Raw genomic sequence first — 20,258 nt, 5'->3', positions numbered from 1 at the left:
AGATTCTCGTGTTTGGGTAAGATAATAATTACCTTTTTCTTCAGCCTAGCAACTGATAAAAAAGAAGTTTTGCTCTTTCAGCTGCGTGAGTAGAAGTATCTTTTCCACTCTTGTTTGAAAGCCGCCTTAAAAATATCATCTCTTTATTTACACAGTAAGACTCTCACCTCTGTGCTGCCCCTTCTGCCTTATGCACAGGCATTAGTTTTCCAGTTCAAACGTGAGAGCTGGACAAAACATCACGGTCTCAAGGAAAGATATACTGTTTAAACTCAGCAGCAAAGATCAAAATTTGGAAAAGGTATGCAGAACATTTAGAAGCAGCTGACCACAAGAAAGCTGGAGTCCAAAAGCAAGGCAATTAATGCAAGCATAGTGCTGAATCCCATCACAGGTAGGCTGCATCTCAACTGGAATTATTGTCTCCATCTTACAGCAAAGGCATTTCACCTTTGGTGAGGCAGCTCTTATCTGGCCTTGGGGCAAGAGACCTCACTAACTGCATTAAAATCAGGTGTAGACAAACACTTAAAGATTCCTGGGTTTAAATGTGTTTATTCTTAACTTCACATTTTGGGTTTGCAATAGAAATCTCTTGGATTTACAAGGAGGCACTCTTGATTGGTCTAATTTTACTATTTTAAAGTGTAACTTCAAAGAAAGACACTGGGAAATCCAGTGAGTGCTGCATTGCAGTGGGGATTGTAATGGTATTACAGCCTTCTCTGAAACTGAAATCCTACCTAACAGGAAGTCTACAACTTCTTGTTAGGAAGTTCCTCTACTTTTGTTATGTAATAGTTTTATATTAATGAATGAATGTATCAACATTGTGCTAAACAGAAGAACAAAAGCATGAAACAGAATAATCTACAGCCCTTGACTAACTTGTAATATTACTAAAACAAGAAAATTTAAAGAGTGAAGACTGTATATATTGCATTTTCCAAAAGAAGTGTAGTGAGTAATTCTGCAAGTTATTAGAATATATTGGGAGATAATAAACTTATACAGATTAACATTTATTTCTTTCAAATGCCAAATTACAAATTTGACCAATCAACAAACTATACAGTCAAGAAAAGAGGGAAATTCCTTTCCCTCAGTCCTGCAATCTGCTAAAATCATTGGCAACTCCAAAATTAATTTTAGATAAGAATTGCTTTCTGTCTTCGCAGTATATTCTACCCATTTTCCCATAATATTAATGTCCTTGGGAATCCAAGTACAAGTAGCAAAAAACTGTACAGTGAAACTACATGGTGTCATCATTTTTCTTGACTGAACCAACTTAACCTAATGTCCATTTGAAGTAGAAACAATGTTTTCCTGCAGGACAATCCTTCCTCTTTTTCTGGCGAGGAATGCGCAGGAACATACACCCAAGGCAAGACAGGAGGATACCAAAGAAAGCAAGGAATGCTTTGCAGGGACACAGGCTACATACAGGTAGCATGGATTTACTAGGAGGACATGGGAGCTACAATATCCTTGCATGTTGTGGTCCATGATCCCAAAGACAGCCACATGACTGAGCTACTCCTTTCTATCCACTTTGTTGTCCCATCCACCCGTTTAATTAAGAAAAAAGGCTTTAAAAGAATGAGTGGAATGCAAAGGTAAGAGTGTTGAGTTACTGGTTAATAACAGCCATGAGACAGAAAGGAGAATTCAGTGATTTAAAGTTTAGGGTTTTTTTTCCATGAATGTGGTAAACCATAAAAGGAGAATCCTGGGGAAAAAACCCCACAGCTTCTGTGAACATTACATCATCAGCAGCCATTTCTGATCCATTTCAAAAAATAAGCCATCTCACCTGTCTTTGGCAGAGGGTAGCTGACATTCAGTATGTCTTCCAGAAATGAAAATATTGGGCCCGTGATATTTAAAGCATAGTTAAGATACCCATTTTTAATTGCCTCCTTCCGAGCCCAAATACGTATCTGCAATAAAACAAGGAAGAGTTATTTTACACAACCCTCACATTTCATTTTCTTTGCTTCTTCTCTGTGTGTCATTGTTGGAAAAATCCTGTCTGTCCACACCAGACCATGCAATGAAGATTTTAATTTAAAAAAATCCAACCGAAGTTTTACTAACAAAATGTGGCACAGACCCTGATCCTGATAAATCTAGGAGAGTTCTAAAGGACAAAGATTTGAATACAACCATACGTTGCAAGAGCAAATGAACTCATGGCTTTTATTTTCTTGAGTGAAAACACTGTAAAACTATTTATAATTACACTTAAACTAATTATAATTAATTTATAATTACATCTTAAACTAATGTATTCAGTGAGTGTGTCTGAGAGGCAAGCTTGCATTTTTAGCCTGCCTGAGAGAGAGAAATAGATGTCCAGAGAGTGTTTGCAGTCCCAACACACACATCTTTCCTCCTGAACTTTCCCCTAGACCCCTGGCCTCCCCTTTTGAAGAGAGCAGGTGACATCTGAGCAGATGACATCCATACATCCTCTGAGTAATGAAGACACAGCAGCAAGAAATCTTTCTTCTCTTGTGCCCATCGACTTTGTATCAATACTGAAAAGAGCAGCTGCTTGCCCAAAAGTGATGGAGTAGCCTGAGAAAAGGTTTATATCTCCATCATGTATCTCTGAAAAAGAGATCCCCTGCCAGGTGCCCAGCAGCTCAAAACCTTCACATTTCTTGCATCTAAATGCAAAGCATGATCTCACAAGGAGCTGCACAGCCAACCCTATGTGCATAATTGGGAGGCATCAGTATTTAATTCACAATGAAAATAAAAAAACTTAAGCATATTCAGTCATCAGAGTTCCTCTTTTCAGCCAAGGCTTCAGAAGAGATTCAAAGACCTGATAATTTTGCAAAACCTGAACACAACTAGCATCTTAAAATCAAAATCCCAGTATGAGCTTTGAGTTTTCAGGTTACCAGAAACATCAAAACAGGCACAATAGCATGCTCACACAAATACTGTGGAGGCATAAACTGACCATCTCTGTCCAAAACCAAGTGGTGAAATATGCTCTCCAGTCAGTCTCACAGAACATAGGTGGTGCCTTTTCCCTCAGCTCATTTGAATACTCTGCTCTGCTGACTTCTGTCAGTCCAAGAATTAGGCCCAGGAAAAAGCCACCACAGCCACAGCTGTAAGTATCCAACAAGATCAACATAGGAGATGGCAGGTCTGACATACCAAATCCAATCTTCCCTTTAAAAAAGATTCAACATTCTTCTTCTTAGACAATCTCTGCACTGCCCATTTAGGTTGTCCCACCTTTCTCCAGTAGGATGAGAGTGAACTAACCATGAAGTGCTCTCATTTAATAAGGAGATAAAGTAAATTCTATTTTTAATAGCTTTATGCTTGAACTTACTATTTATTTTGGAAAAACGTGATACATCTTTGCCCTGTTGACTTTGAGCAAAGGCAAGAAAGTGAAGCAACTGCTGTCCGTGCAGTAAATTTTTTTACTGTTCTCTCAACAAGCCTTGGCCATATGAGTCTAAGAGCAAAACTGAATACTCACAGATGAAGAAACTTCCAACCCAAACCAGTCACTTTTGGAGGCTAAAAAATGTGCAGACTGTGGAATAGAAGGTTAATACACTAGTATACAAAAGGTTTGGAGCGCAGTGTTACTCCTACTGATGTCACCATGTGGCTCCTCAAAGGACCTTGAGGAGCAAGGCACTGAACATCAGTGGTTTGTCACAGCAGTGGAAATGGGTATGTTTTCCAACTAAGACACCTAAGAAAGTAAGAAGATCATGAATTATAACCAGTACTTTCTGCAGAGTAGCTGCTCCTAGATTTTAACATACATGGACCATACCTACTTATGCAGTATGAAATGAACAGGACAAGACAATAAACTAATTGTCCCAAAGGAAAGATTTCTGCAGAAATATAGATGGGACAAATGTTAGCAGTTTTGCAACATAAGCAGATAGTTTGGGAATGGTATTTAGCACAGTTAATGTCTGTGATGTCTTCAAACCACATGATGCGCCAGAGGGCCAACTTCTGTTTTAAATTCCTATAACGTGTTAGGCAGCCTCATATCTACCTCATTTCCCCGCTCAGTTCTGGTGACATAATCGAAATCACAAATCACAAAAGCAGTCAAGTAAGTTGACATTTTCAGTGAAGTGTTAAATGTGGTAACTGTCCACAGGCTCCCATTTTCATCCTTCACTTCAGATACATCTAGAAAAAAAGTCAAAGAAATATTCAAACCAAAGTTCTTCCATAATAAACAAGGAATTTTGTGTTTTCTGCATGGGTTTTTTTACCCCTTTCTTCAATGTGGTGTGTTCCTGCACTAACTCATATGTTTCTGGTAGAAGGAAAGCAGCCAGACTTGTTGCTACTGACATGAATCAGAGTCGTGACCTTCCATACAAACAGCAAAAATTCACTCTTGGGTTTCTTAACTGAAGTCTTGGAAGGATATCAAACTCCATCAATTTTAAGTTGTGGGCAAGCTGAGGACAATCTATCCCATGCTACCTACCTAAAACATACTACCTGTTATGATCAAAATATTGGTCAGGTTTGCCTAAGAATTATTAAATACTTAATCAGATATCTTCCCTCTAAGTAAGGAGGACATAGGCAAGATTCTTTGGGGTAGAAAATACTTCCAGTGATTCTCATAGCAATCCCACTTATAATTCCTAAGTGACTTAGTTTCCATGCAAATGCCATAAAACTTACTTTTATAGCTGCAAATTATTTGAAAAATAAAGATTCATGGCATTGAACTGCAAAAAAAAGAGTTTTTAAGAAGGAGGCAAGAGACCCAATGGATTTCCCTAGGAATACTAATTTAGAAAATTTATTTGGGATCTTATACCCCACAGACATCCCACATGAGATCCCAGCAAGGGACAGAAGGAGCATCTCCACAGCCTCATAGTCCTTCTGTTCTTATTCTGCATATACAGAGGAATCTAGAATGCCTCTGACTGGAAAAAAATTGTTTGCTTAAATATCTTAACATCTATTGAGAATTAAAGTAATCTCTTGATGTCATAAATACAGGCTTTGCATTCTTGGACCTGCCATTTTGCTTTAAAATTATGTCACACAGTAAGACAGACGCACTAACTAAGCAGCAAATACCAGAAATAAAACTCTGTGCAGCGTCCAGCAAGCAGAGGAGAGCACGCCACAACTCATAAAATTGTTTGACAGAATGGTTAACATCGGAGACATTAATTCTGAATAAGAGTGCCCAAATTTTTAAGTTCATAGACATAGATTTTCTGTGCCTTTTGAAGATATTAGCAAATAGACAACAGAACACTTTTTTGGACGTCATAAATTTCTCAGATGAATTGCACCCTCTTAAAAGTAATATAGGGGGAGGAAAAAACCATACATCAGCTTGTTGTTTACCTACCAATAGCAGGCATGTTGGAAAGAGCCACGTAGCTTGGGTCATGGATAATTCTGATATTAAATGTGGCCTTCATGGCAGGTTCATCAAAACATGGGTAAACTCTCCTGGCATATGTTGGTTCCATTTGGGAGGCAATGAGCATACTGTATTAAAAATGCAAATAAATTAATCCAACATGCTACAGCTGATAAAAATCCATATATAACACATAAAGACAACAAATAAGATAAAGCAGCAAGTGAAGCATGTAGATAAGCAGATTTGGAAAAGATTCGGCTATTATTTAAAGTCACGATTAAATCCCTGTACCCAACAGCCAGTTGTTTGAAAGTTCGTAGAGAAAAGCAGTCCTTTTAAATTGCATTTGTGCTTTGTCCTCACAGGCTTTTTCCAGATTAAATATTTGGGCATGTCTATTTTGTTTGTTTTTAAAACAGAGTAGATTAAAGTTTTGCATACAGCAGACCGTATCTCTTTACACCTGCTCTTCTCTCTAAAGCATGCACTCTTATTAATTAATCATACATTTTAATAAAACTTTGTGATAGCTGTTATCTAACTGCATGTGCATGTACTTGCACAACTCTGACAAATGCCATAGAGAAGAACCCCTGGGAATACAGCACCATACAGCACCTGGGAATACAGTGCACTGGCAAGCCCAGAATAATATTCAAAAGGATCCTTTTTGCCAAGGAGCTGCACTGCACTTGAGGCAGATCTCTGTGGCATACTGTGATGGATGCACCCCTCCTGTTCCACCAAGTGAGCTTTGCTCCACTCAGATGCTCAGAAAGCAAGTCCAATCAAAGTTAATTCTACTGTGTGAAGCTGCCAGTGAGAACTCAGCAGCAAACCAAGACTGGAGACTGGACTGGTAAATGGCAGGAACTGCATTAATAGCAGAAAAACTGACTACAAATCTGTCACTTTACACTGTAGTATCTGCAGCTATCAGTCTGCTGAGCTCTCCCTCCACAGCACCTGGCTGCAGGGCAGTGATCTCCCCTCAAGGAGGTATACCTCTCAAGGTAGCCCTTGAAGTTGTAAGACCCTTTACCTTGCACCAGACATGAATGAGCTGGTGACAATTTTACCTGCATGCAACATTTAAGATTTTTTTTATAGGAAACTTAATAATCTTTGTATCACATCATAACTGTAAGTGTAGAGCATTGACTTCTAATCCATCTGTACTTACTAAATACTAAAATATTTATTTTTACTTAATACTTATTAATTATTAAATATTAAATTTACTGTTTGATTGATCACTGACTCTTTTCCTGCAACGCAGATTTGCTGGAAGGAAAAACTAAATCAATGTCTTGTGGCAGAACTCTCAACAAGCTGTACATCTGAGCCATTCACAAGAGGGCATCTGTACCAAGAATTAGAAGAAACACACACACAATGGTCCTCAAAACTCCATACCTGTCAGCCAAGCAGTACCAGCAGCTGGGCACACAAGAACAACATAATCTCCTGCTTCTGTGACCTCACTACTACAGGGCAAATACTTTTCTGTTGTAGTTGAGGTGTTCCCCAACAGTTTATTCACACCAGGGTCAGAAATGCTCATTCTTAGCACCGAGGCATCCCAAAGCAGCCAGGAGCCATCAGGACAGTACCTATACCTCCAGTGTGTAATGACTCAGATCTGCACTACATTCCAGTAATCGGTGCAGAAGCAACTAATAAAAATCAGTGCAAATACTGTGTTCAATCACATTTTGGCATGCCTGTTCAGCCCTATCCAGTCAAGCATTTTATGTGCAGAGTGGCTTCCAAGCAAAATTCCGAAAGGATTTTGAAATATTGATGTGAACAGTGACTCGCATAAACCCTGCGCTTCACAGAACAGATTCGCTAACCCTGTAGCACACATGAGCTCGTTCATGACAGTGCAAGAAGATCTCTGTGCAGAACGATGGGCAATAAAACCTCTGCAGTGTGTGTATTTGAGCCAGCAGTGCTAGACAAAAAGAGCAAAACTGGTTCCTGTATCTTTCTGCCTACCCAGGTCCTGGTATGGACTACCACAGCTACATGCAGAATACTGATTACCCATTTCAAGAGGAAACCCTTGAGACACTTAAAGCTGGAGAAATATGAACTTATTCCCTTTTCACTTCCTTTGCACCTGCAAGCACTGCAGACGTGAGCTATCCTTTATCCATAACAAGCACTCCCATTTTTCAGCATTTTCTTTTGTGTGTAAGACATGATCAGGTGGGTAGTAGGAACTGTCAGAAACACTAAAGACATATACAGTCATCAACAGTCAAGCTGGATAACAAAAAATTTCTGTGTGGAATATTCAGTGAAGTTGGAGCTCTGGTTTATTATTTTTTCACAGAGGTAAGGTTAAGACTTCTGAAAACAGCTGTCTTTCTGAACAGCTTTCCCACCCAGTGCAACAGCAGTGGGGTTAGCTGACCAAGAAACATGACCAATAGAAAAAAAATCACATGGAACAAACATTTCAGGGACTTTACTTCTCAAAGCTTGCCTTGCTCAGACTCATCTGACATGAGAGATCTCCAGTGGTTCCTCAAGCAGAAATCACAAAAAGCACTAAGGCTTCTGGTGCATGTAACAAATACAGGACTGCATGACTGTAGACAGATGTCACACTGTCTATGACAGCTGCTGGCTTCAGTCGGGTGCTGAGCTCAGAAAGCCTCTGCAGGAAGCTGACCCAAGGGTCTGCTGAAGACTCATATGAGCCACTTTAGAAAAATTACAGGACAGTAGGACAGTCTGCTGGAGGTGGAAGTTTCCCTGCAGAACAGTAACTGGCTTTGTACTGACAGCTGAAGGGCACTGAAACTTTTTTTATCACTCCTCATCTATGTAATCCATTAGAATCCAATTTTTTCCATCATTAATACCCTGACAAACCTCATGAATCACTCAAAATGTATCTCCTCCCAAAAAAGAATGCAAAACCCCTTCAGTGTTATTGGAACTCATCAGATAAGGAAATGGCTGGTAAAGTGATGACCTAAATCTTAATGAAGGAAAAATAACAAGATACCCTTGATTCAGAGAAAACCTTTTTCAAAGCAGAAGAAAATTGCAAAATCATTCACTAATATCAGTCATGTGTGCAAATAAGAAAACAATACATAACATCTGCACTCAGTGGATTTTCTTTAATTTATTCCATTGTCTAAATACCACTGTCATCTTATTAACCTGACTGCAATCTCACATTAGTGCTTTGTGATGAGCTAAGAATTAAAAGGAAAGGAACATTAGCCATAAACCCTCTAAACAACTAAAAATTTAGTTATACACATTATTTGAATGAGCTGAAAACTTTTTTCTTATTTTCCACTGTTGCAGCAAGGCTAATGACAACTTTTTTTTCCCAGACACACTGAATTTTATACAGCCTGAATCAAAAAGAATCAGCATGGAATTCAGTGTTTCTTAAGTTGCCTGATATCAAAAGACAAAAACCCTTGCAACAGTATTAAAATGGTAAGATAAAAAAACCCAGTTATTTATTGGAAGCTTCCAGGTGCCTCCACAGTTATGTGCTGTAACAGATTTCTATGATTTTTATAAGTTTAACAAATTATCATATCTAACAAACATTGTCCAATTAGAAGAACAGTTGGTGAGCTAATTTTTTCTCTGGGTGCTGTCCCACTGGAGTTGGTCCAGGGCTTCTTTGCCCCACTTCTTGTTATATCTTCTCAGATTCTGATTGCAAAAATTCTTGTAGGTTCTCTACTTGAAAATAAGACTAAAGAGCATTTCAGGAATGCGTTAGAAGGCTAGCTTATTACTCTAAAATGTAAGAGAAAGGGTAGGAAAAATACCAGTATCTGTAAAAACATATTTAAATGCATAAATGATAATGTTTAAAAATACACAAATATATGAAAAATACTTAAGAAGTAAAAATCTTTAGGCATCCTATCTAAGGATAGGACTTAATTGAATTTATACCATGTTGGACACATGCGTAATACACTGACACAGAATTAAATAATTAAGTACTCGCTCCTTTCTAATTTGGATTTTTATAAAACTATGTAAATAAAAAGATTCTACATTTTTCTTACCTTAAATTGCACAAATAATCCTGTGAACAACAATCAGTGAATGAAGAAAAGAGCAATTCAAGAAAAACAGAATGTGCTTCCTAAAATACTTATTGTCATACTGCACTTTTCTCTAAGGCTTACCAAACTATCACATTTTTCTTAAAAAATAATATAAAAAAAAAGAGAAAGTTTATAAGTTGCATTTTCCAGATGTGGCAGACAATGGTATCAAGATTCACACAAGAGCTGGCAGCTGAACAGCCAGCTTGTTAAGAAGAGCCACACAGTCCTCCCCCATTTCAATAAAACTACTAACTTCATTTTGTGACATTTTGTGATTTCATGTTACTGCAACTACTCTACAGAGGCTTGAATGTCTGGATCTTGGGACTGCATTTTACCTGCTCAAACAAGAAGCCTATGAATTGCTGAGATAGAATTTATTTTAATGGGCTAATTGATAGACAAGAGACAAGAGAACTCGAATTTTAACTCCAGATTTCTTTTTGACTTGGTGTTTGCTTAGCGAATCATGACATCTTTGATTATTAAAAAAGAGATAACTTTAAAGTAAGCAATTCATCTGCCTCTTCTTCAAACTCCTATTTTGAGAAACTTGTCTTCCAGTGGAAGTACTTAAATTCTGATTTAAATTTCACTTCTCTTCAGCAAGAAAAAAAAAAGGTTATTCTGAGGGTGAAAATGTTTTAGATGATTGACTTCTTGATAAGCTCACACTGCCCTACCACTGATTTTGTAGTTCGAAAGAGAAGGAAAGCATCCTAATAGCACTCACAATGCACATCACGGGTTGTCTGGTGACAGCTGAACAAGTTCATGTCCAATAGCACCTACAAAGCACGGCTGTTTAAAGCAGCCACCTATCCTACTTCACGCTTCTAAAATTCCATGTGCTCAGCGTCTCTAAACCATGCCCAAATACACAGCCAGAGTCCCGGGTTCCTGATAAAGACACGGTCCCCACAGACGCGGGTTGAGGCTGTGGGGAGTTGTCCGCGCTACGCGGACACGAGTGAGGCCGGGATGAAGATTCCGAGACGGGCTCCATCTCCCAGGCACTGGGCACAGGCACTGTCTGATGCCCTCGCTGCAGTCAAAGGCACTGAGAGACTGGAATTGTCCAGCCGGTGCTGCAGGTGAAGTCACCTGCCGCCGGACAGCCCGGGCAGCCTGGCCGGTGCTCTCCGGAGAGCAGAGCGCCCGGCCCGGGCACAGCCCGGAGTTTGCTCCCTCTAGGTGCGGTCCCTTGGGAGAAGCTCACGCCGTGCGGAGCAGCCTCCCCTCCCGCGCCCGGGCAGCGAGCGGCTCCGCCCGGCGCGGTTCCAGCTCCCGCAGCCGCCCCGGCCGTGGCTCCCCCGGTGCCGTCGGGGCAGGGGCTCGGGTCCCGCGGCGGCCGCCGCCGCCTACCTGCTCTGCCCCCGGTCGGTGTAGCGGGTGAGGAAGAGCCCGTCGAGGTCCTCCTCCAGCGAGCCCTGGAAGCCCAGCTGCAGCACGTAGCGGCGCCCGGCCCGCAGCTGTCCGCGGAGCTCCAGCACGGCCACCTCTGCCGCCTCGTCCTGCCGCAGCCCCGCCACCTCCACGGCGGCGCCCGGCTCGGACAGGGGCCCGCGCACGGCGGCGGCCCCGCGGCTCCGCAGCCCGGCGCTGTGCAGCACCGCCGCGCCAGTGTCCCGCAGGCAGCGCACCGTGATGTTCACCTGCCCGGTGAAGGCGAAGGGCCCCGCCTGGCCCGGCCGCACCCGCGGCCACAGCTCCAGGTCGTAGTGGAGCGGCAGGAGGTGGCGGGGCAGGCGGCGCACGGAGCCGGCAGCGGGACCGGGCGGCGGAGGCGCGGCGGGGCCGGGGGCGCGGGGCGAGGGCGGTGGCGGCGCCGCCTCCTGCCGGCAGCGCCCGTAGAGAGCGGCGAGCGCCAGGAGCGCGACCAGCAGCACCAGCAGCAGCGCGGCCCCCGCGGCCGCCGCCCGCCGCCCCACGTAGAGCCCCCCGCCGCGGGGCCCCATCCCCGCCGCTCTGCGCCCCGACGGCCGCGGCCGCCGCTACTTACGGGGCGGGGGAGTGAGCGCGCCCGAGGGCGGGCCGGGCCGGGCCAGGGGAGTCGGGTTCCCCCCCGTCCCGGGGAAGCCCGTCCGGCAAGGGCTGCTCCGGGGCGGGCGGGCGGCCCGGGAACACCGGCCCCGTGCGGGGAGCGGGGCGCGGCGGGCACGGGGGGAAGCGGCAGCCACAGCCGGGGGGAAGCTGCCGGCTGTCCCCGTCCCGTCTGCCGCAGCAGCCTCCGGGGGAATCGCCACGGCGGGCCGCTGGCCGTAGGGCAGCGGGGGTGGGCGGCCGATGGTGGATGCCGAGGATCCCCCGGGAATGAGGGATAACGGCGCTGCCCGGACAGACCGAATGGCCCCGCGGTGGTCCCACCGTGTCTCAGCGCAGGGCGGCGGCTCGGGGCTGCAGAAAGCTCTGGTACCGGAGGCGACCATCGGGCGGTAATGGGGGCTCCCCATGTACCGGCCAGAAAAAGAAAGAAAAAAAAGAAAAAAGAAAAGAAAGAAAAACAAACAAACAACCAACCCAAACCGGACAAATCTTCCTACGTCTTTTACCACACTGGCAGGATAAAAGATTAGAAAATGGCAGGGTCACTGTTTGAGGGGCGCAAGTGCTGTGCGCACTCGAAGGAAATCTACATGTTAGATGATCGAGTCTGAAAAATCTTTGGTACATAAAGGCGGGACCAAATTGAGTTTTTAACAAATAGAGTCTAATTTCCTGCGTAGTTCACAGTGATGTATAAAAATCACTGTGCTGTCCATACATAGTTAACCCCATTACAACCAACAGAATTAATCCCATGTTCGCATTTAAACACGTACTTAAAGGGTTTGCCAGTTTCGGCTGGATTTCCAGCAAGACTGCAAAATGAAACCTTGTAAAATTTCCTGGTGTTTTTTCTCAGTTGCAGTTACTATTAAAATCACAATGAGCCATGCATTAACAGAAGCAGAAGACAGGAACAGTGGTTCTTGGGTGCCATTGCCTTGGACACTTGGTAAATAGGATTACAAGCAGGGTTTTCCCCTCTTTTTTTTTCCCTTTTAATTTACTTCCAACCAACACCCCCCCGCCCTCCACCACCACATTGTCTTGAACCCAAGATAATTTCCTGGGGCTTGTAGTCCACACACAAGCTACCTTCAACACCAAACATCTCTGTTTGCAAAACTGAGGCATTGGATTAGGTATTACAGTCTTTTTGTCACCAGAGTTAAAGCAAATTCACCACAATGACTTCACTCCAATGGTTGTATCTCCTGCTAATTTAGCTGTTAATTGAGGAAATAACTTTTCCTGTTGTCCTATACAGAATACAGGTATTGCTTTCCTCATGCTGAGTGCAGCTGGCTCCTTCAGGTCTAGGTTACAGCTCTGAGCCACAGCACTGTGAGAATTTCATGTTCCAGCAGAAGACTATAATCTGTTTTCCTGTCATCTAAGGAATGGAGGAATATCCTCTGACAGCCTGTTCCACTGGTTGCGTCTCTCCCACTCTTCTTGCCTCATCTGCTGCTTGTCCCAATGTCTTTGCTGCTGATGCCCATTAGGTTCACAACACGTCTTCTGGTGCTAACTCAGCCACCTTCCTTTTCTTTTTTCACACAGCTTGACTTGTATGTTTCTGTTTCCATGCTTCTTTTCTCATTTGGTTTTCATTTATCCCAGTCCTCCCTACCCACACACTGTGACTTTTTCTGTTTCCCTAGTTGGGCCTTTGCACTCTTTCCACTTAATCAACCACCCTTGCACATGCTTCACATAACTTAACTTTTCATCTTGCACATCAGCAGCCTCTGCCTTTTCTCTTAGCATATTTTGCAACATCCATCATATTGTTCTCCTATTAAGACTTTACAGTAATCTCCAGCCATCTCCTTGGAGGTTGCCAGACTGCAGCCCAGAACTAACTGCCCTCCAACAAGTATGACCTTCTGAATGTCACTTAAATATTTCACAGAAAATGCATTCAAGGGTTTAGGAGAGTATCTTTTCCTTCTTGTTGACGCTGTAAGCTTGGGAAACAGTTTCTTGTGCCATTGCAAAGAGCTGGTCCATCTCATAGAAGAAGCACTGGTGTACTAGGGAGACTAGGTAAGAAGAATGCGCTCCCAAAAGGATCAGAACAGAAAAGACAGCACTGCAGACAAGAACATAATGGGAAGAGGAGCACAGATGTTGTTGAAAATTAAGGAGGATTTCCATGTCCTGTTTTCCAAATTTTTTTATTCACCCTCAACTGTTCAGTAAAGCCATTCTCATCCGCTCAACTTCTCAAAACAATACACAGGCAAAATTAAAACTGAGGCATTTCACATGTGTTCATTTCTTTCCACATCCGTGAAAAGAAGGAGTGATAAATAGTGCAAACCCCATGGGAAGGTTGTCCTTATTAACAGTACAGGGATATGTTTCAAAGTTTACAGTTCATGTCTATAGAACACCCTTCATTTTCTCTTGTTTTCAGTGGAGAATACAAACCTGCTACTTTCCTCCATTAACACATAGTAAACCCACAGTAGTTATGACTTAGAATAAATGTTTTAGAAAGTGTTGTTTAGCTACTCTTTCCTCTCAAATAATTAATAATCTCACAAAGTGACTGATGGGTGAAGGCCACAACTGGGCATTCTCCTCCTGGTGGGAACACATATACTAGGGAATGTTAGAAGTGAGAAAATAGTGTCCATACAGTATGAAACACGTGAGGAGCTTCTGGTGCAAATATTACGGTTTATCCCTTCTGCTGAGCTTTGCAAAATTAAGCCATCTGAATGACATGCTCCTGAAGAGCTGAAGATGCAGGAGGTCCTAAACACTCTGACCCAGGCACTCTGACCTGGCAAGCGAGGTAGAGTTTTTATTCAGGCCATAGCACAGATCAAATCCTGACCTTGGACAGAAACAGGAGGCTTATATTTAAGCCAGAAGAAGCTTTTAATACATATCTGAAGGTAGAAACAAATCACCTGTTATAAGAGAAGTCAGACAGTTCTGTTGCTTTGAAGAGCACCAAAGCATCTGACAAACTTTACTATCTTGTTTCAGATGATGGGGTCTGTGCCAATGCTTACCAGCAGTTCAAAGTACCATTGGTGTCCCCTAAATTTTGAACAACAGAGAAAGGTCACATCTGACAGCATGGGATCTACTGTCTATTAAAGTGCAGTAAAGTAAACAACACTTCCTGTGGCAGCTGACCAGGAAATTTGATGTATTTCAAGTAGCAAAATGTTACAGTGATCCTCTCCTAAAGTTTTTCAAGATTTTAAGGTTAATAGTATTGCTTTCATAAAAAATATTGTAATGTCATCATATCTATTGAATGTCAAGAAAAAAGACAATCACGTTTAAGCAATGTGAAATAATTTTTATGCTGAAAGATGATCCTCTCAATCACATTCTTTGTGGTTTGTTCATTCTAATTTGAAAATGAGTGATGGCTTATATGGCAATTCCAGCATTCAGTTGAGGGTGATCAGCACTTCTGAAACTTTGTTTTCAATAGATCTGATCATGTTTCTTCTTCAGGTTTTGCAGAAGTACCTGATGTCTTCTGTATTTATAAGATCAGGACTTCTAGGCATGAGGAATCCATGTGCACAATGAAATCCTCCTCTACCCCCCTTTTAAAAACTTGGTCTGCTCATTTCACAAAATGTAATTTCCTCTGCATCATTTATTGTCCTTCTTTAACAATAATGTATCACAGCCAAAAATGTTGTAATGCCTGGGAGCATCTGTGGCAGGAACTAGCCCATGGAAGATGCTGAAGCTGCCATGCAAGAGCTGCACTTTTACCATTGCTCTGAAGGTCTGAATAAGTGGATACTTCAGGAAGTTTCACAGCCATCTGAAGTAGGAAGTGTGACTACAGCTGACCATGCACAGTTAGCATTGCTGCAAGTAAGTTTTATACAGATGAACAAAGCATGAGCAGGTGAGGACCTTACCTTCTGTCTGGACACAGACTCAAGTTTAAGAAGTTCTCAGCTTTCCTACTGACTCAGGATGAACATTTTATGTCATTCTTTATGGAGTATGTATCTTCAATATCAAACTCAACACATGTGATACTTATTACCAAGTAACTAGAATTAGATTTGAAAGAATGATGCTTCTTTCCCTAATAAGAAAAAACCCCCAACAAACCTAACCAACTCAATTAAAACGCAAAGAAAACAAACAAGCAACCAAACAAGCAGAAACCAAACCTGTCACCAGACTCTGTTCCACTGTCTGCCCTCAAGAATGTACACTCCTGGTACAGAACTGTGAGTGGATATAAAGTTTAAAAGTTGCCACAATAAAACAACCAAACATATATCTGTATTTGTGTTGACAAGACTGTCTTGATTGGCCAGTACAGTGCAATACAGAAAGGCAACGTGGAGATTTCAGATTTAAAAGGGCCACATTTGACCAAGCATTGCAATGTCATCAAAAAACATGAAATTGAAAATTCAGGTTAAAGATTTTGAGTGAGGAGTCATTGTGCAGTGGCCACTATATGAGCAAATCAAGTGCTTTCACCACAAGTTATGTAACTATTTAAAAAGTTGTATGCAGGGAAGCATTCTTGAAATACTACCATTATTGGTAATGATGTACAATCCACAGCTGGAGGGTTTTTTTAAACCATGCTTTAATTAAAATATGTTCCTTGGTGTTTCAGACTGACAGGCCACTGATAATCCTCTGCCTTGCAAAAATTTGTAAATTCTGTTATTGTTTGATGGACCAGCTGTGAGCTGTTTACCAGGGCCTCGCTGACTGCCTCTGTAGATCTGTGTACTATTGGGATGGTTTGGATCTGCACAGCAAATGCTGGGTAGGAGCAACAGCTCTCACCACTGGGGAAAGAACAGCCACTTGCAGCAAAACAAAGATATTTCTTTGGGTACTTCTGCTTGTAGAGGACAACAGAGTAGTCCCTAAATGGTATGAGTAAAACAGAATAATGATGAAGCCATGAGCAGAGTCAATCTGCTGAAGACTCCTTCCAAAGAGCTGAGGGTGACAGCAAGACCTGCAGCCGTGTTTGAAGGTAGGATACATGGGAAAAGCACCTCCTCCTCAGGGAGGGTCATGAAAACATTTCTAGGAAACGTGAAAGGATCCAGAGAACAGTGTGGAAAGCAACAAAGAGGTAAGCAGAGCTGACATGAAAACCACTAACCAGAGTATGAGCAGAAGATGACAACTGAGGAGGCTTCATTTTTATAGGTGTTTGGAGATTTTTTAATAGCTGGTCATACTCTCAGCTGGCTTTGAAGTTTTGGCAGGCAGTTGATAGGACTGATAGGCTAAGTCTTGCAACTGAGATTATAAGGCAAAGAAACATCACATTTTCATTAGTCTGCTTAGCAAGAAAAAACCCCATTGGAACAATACACTTTGGAATGAAGTTTTGAAAGAAAATTGTTGCAGATTTAATAAAAAAAGGATGAGTGTATCCATGAAACTTTGTTCCAGACACCATTTAACTTCTTGTCTTGTGAAATTTCATATTTTCTGATTATTAGTGCACTTAAAAATAACTTGTAGAGGTATCAGCTTTTCTCCAAATATGCCAGCATTTTCAAGCTTGCACTCTGTCAGACTGCATGGAAGTCGTTAGTAGATTGATATTGCTTAATATGATGAATGATGTCATTTTTTAAATCGTTGTCTCTTTTTATTATATGTTTTACAAGCTTTTAGATGCCCATTATTTTTCTGGGAGCTTCACTGAAATCAACCAGGAATGTAGTACTTGTTCCCTGAGTGCTTACTGAGTCATACTGAAATTAATCATCTCTCTAGGAGGAATATCAAGTAAAACTTTGAAAAATTGATGTATGGGGATACTGTAAATTTTTTCTCACCCGTGGAGTTGGACCAACGGATTTGGATCAAGGACTCATGTGTCTCCTCTCATTTCATCTGCTTTTGTTGCAAGGAGGGCTCTTGGATGGTATGCAAGCCACAGACTGCAACAGCCAAGTACAGGAAATGCTTCACGAAGCTTACTTCAGCCCTAGAGCTGCAGAGGGAGCTGAAAGGGAAATAAGCAGAACCTTAGCACGTCCGGCTTGCTTTCCTGTTAGGACAGGGGGATAGCAGAAGAGAAAGCCATAGCTGCTCCTGCTGGAAATAACTTCTTCATCTGCACCAGCCAGGTGCAGCTGTCCAGGACAGTGGGCCATGCTCAGTCCTTGTCAGGACCTTTGAAACCTCTCTGCTGGGGCACACTGTGCACTCCAGCCACTGATGGGCATTCAGTCCAGGACACAGAACAGAGAGGTCCAGGGCATCACAGCTAATCCAAAGTTAACTCCCTGGAAATGCACATGCTTTGGGGGCTGTGTCGTCTGCACTGACTACTTTGCTTCTTTATGGTCCATATCTGTAAATGTCAACTTAATCTTTCTTAGCCCATTTTTCTGAAGAAAATGCCTGATTTTTCTGTACTGGGAGCTAACTTTGAACAGAGCCCTGCTATTCCACATCAACAGCAAACTCCACTGCCTCATCATCATCAAAAAACAAACAAAAAATAGGTAGATATACTTCACATTCCGAAATATTGTTTTAAATCTGTCCTCTAAGATTAGATTTGCCACATTTTGAGATGTGTTACATTCTCAAAAATTACTGAGAAATTAGTACAGTTATTCCCCCACACTTTTTTTTTTTTTTTAATTCAAATCTTCACCAAACCTGTCAGACCTGAAGACTTCTGGTGGGAATTCCCATGCTGACAGAGACTTGAACACCCAAGACTCAAAAAGATATAAGGCTTACACATCATCTTTAGCCCAGATTCCATGTATCATATTTTGAAAGGTAGACTTCTTGAAGAAGTTTACCAAACACTCCCTCCTTTAGTGGTCCAACAAACCTGTGCTTCACTGCAGAATGTGGCTACGTGTCAACTTGTGATCAAATTGGCCAGAGCTCTGTATATCCCTACAGACCCTAAACAGTCTGTTTTCCAAGGCCTCTTTCTGGCAGGCGTTTGGTGGAATTGCACTAAAGTTTGAGCCTGATTTATAATGGGAATAAAGCAGGTCTCCAGTTTAACCCCTTAGTATGTTATTCTGGCATCTCAGAGCACAGTACCTGTTCAGAATTCTTGTCGTGGTGCAGCTTGCAATCCCATTGCAGTTCTTCATTTCTGCTTGCTGGGTTTGCTCTGACAAACCCTAAATCTGATCTCATCTGATCTCCAAATGCTCCAAATGATCCAATGAGACAATTCAATTTAAAAAAAAATCTCTCCAGAAGGCTGTGTGATTGGTTGGCAAAGTGCTTCAGTATTTTTGGCAAATCTCTACACTTGGTGATGTGTGACCTGTCTCAAGAAAAGATGTATCATGGAAGAGGCTCAAAATAAATAAACTACAAAATTTAATTCATAAATCCTTTGCATGGACCGACCTGAGGAGGGAATGCACCCTGAACTCTTGTACAAATCAGTTTCTACAAAGAATGTGACATAAAATAAGATACAGAAATAGGACACCTCTACTCACTATAGGATAGGGATGCATTTTTCAGTTAAAATTAATGTACGTATAATAATAATGCTGCTAGCTAATAGACCCTGTCTTTGGTGCAGAAAAGATCACAACAGAATAAAGGATGTGGGTAAGCCTTTGGATATCTCTTTAAACAAACAAACAAATAAACCAACGACACAACCCAAAACAAAACCCCCAAAACCAAGCAAAGAAGAAACCAAATACAACACTTCTGTGCATTTGTCTATGTTGGAAAAGCTGAGCTACAAAAGCAAGATTTTCTTTCAGGACTAATGACACAGTAGGTGCCTTTGAGAACAGCTCAGTAACAATAATAGAGTTAGGAAGTATTTCTGATCATTCTTTTGGTAGAGTTGTGTGAGACTGCAGGCTGACCCATGCCACCAACTCCTAAGTGTGCTGTGGTGGTTTTAGAGATTATATGAGAGAAGTCTTAGGAGAGCACAGTCAGGATGCACTTCTGAGGAAGATGGTAGTAGCGACACGAAGATCAGTAAGAAGACTCCAAACTGATGCCAAGGTGACGAAAAATGGTAGGAAGGCACAGGGCCTAGAAGGTAGCAGGCTACACCACTAGTTCATTAAGGGGATAATTTCTGAATCATTGAAGCCAAACTGCAGGAATGCTAGTTTTATTATAAAGTCAAGATGAGGAACTTGTGCCATCATGATCAATCTAAACCATTAAATTATCAAATCTCTATGAGGGGCAGAGGGATGTGTTAAATAAAGGAGCATCCCACTCTTCATGTCTGGTACAGGGGTGACAGAAACACAGTTTTTATGCCCAAAAAAAACCCCAACCCACAACTGAGAAATGTCTGAAAACTAAGACAAGTTCAGTCTGAGAAAGTTTGGGTGCATGCAACATATGTCATTAGTTTGTTCTGGAAACAGGAAGAACGACATTGATAAAGTACAGAAATGGGCTGCTAGCCACATTCTTCACTGAAATTAGCAAATCTAGTTGTGAGGTAAGGGAAGGAGAGAGCCTAGCAGGCAGATAAACCAAAACAGATACCATGGAAAAAAGCAAGGACATCCTGGCAGAGTATTCAAAGCTTCAGGCCATTAGAAGCTCAATGCTGACATTGCAAAAGAGCATGGTTTTGTAGTGCTAGCCACTCAAAAGAAGAAGGGCCCCAGGATTCTTCCCTTCCCACTGCCTGGCAAGCCTTTGGGATTTTCTGCTGTGGTGACTGGACCTAACATATC

The 20,258-nt window shown here is 42.1% G+C and overlaps 1 protein-coding gene across 3 annotated transcripts in view; it reads right to left on the bottom strand.

Annotated features, from left to right (window-relative positions):
- Positions 1-20,258, bottom strand: part of LVRN (laeverin) — a 61,941-nt gene that overhangs the window by 22,072 nt on the left and 19,611 nt on the right. For 2 of the 3 annotated variants that reach the window (XM_088156584.1, XM_088156585.1), the window contains exons 3-5: positions 5,393-5,535; positions 4,055-4,194; positions 1,817-1,943 (exon numbers count right to left, since the gene is read on the bottom strand). In XM_088156584.1, coding sequence (XP_088012710.1) covers positions 1,817-1,943; positions 4,055-4,194; positions 5,393-5,535 — 410 coding nt within the window. Of the gene's footprint in view, positions 1-1,816; positions 1,944-4,054; positions 4,195-5,392; positions 5,536-10,881; positions 11,475-20,258 lie in introns of those variants that run through there. The other variant, XM_014892961.2, reaches the window with a different exon arrangement.

Source organism: Sturnus vulgaris, chromosome Z (genome assembly GCF_052056855.1).
Source record: "Sturnus vulgaris isolate bStuVul1 chromosome Z, bStuVul1.hap1, whole genome shotgun sequence".
NCBI lineage: Eukaryota > Metazoa > Chordata > Aves > Passeriformes > Sturnidae > Sturnus > Sturnus vulgaris.
Note: the sequence above shows the minus strand (reverse complement) of the source record. Positions and strands in the feature narration are given on the sequence as shown.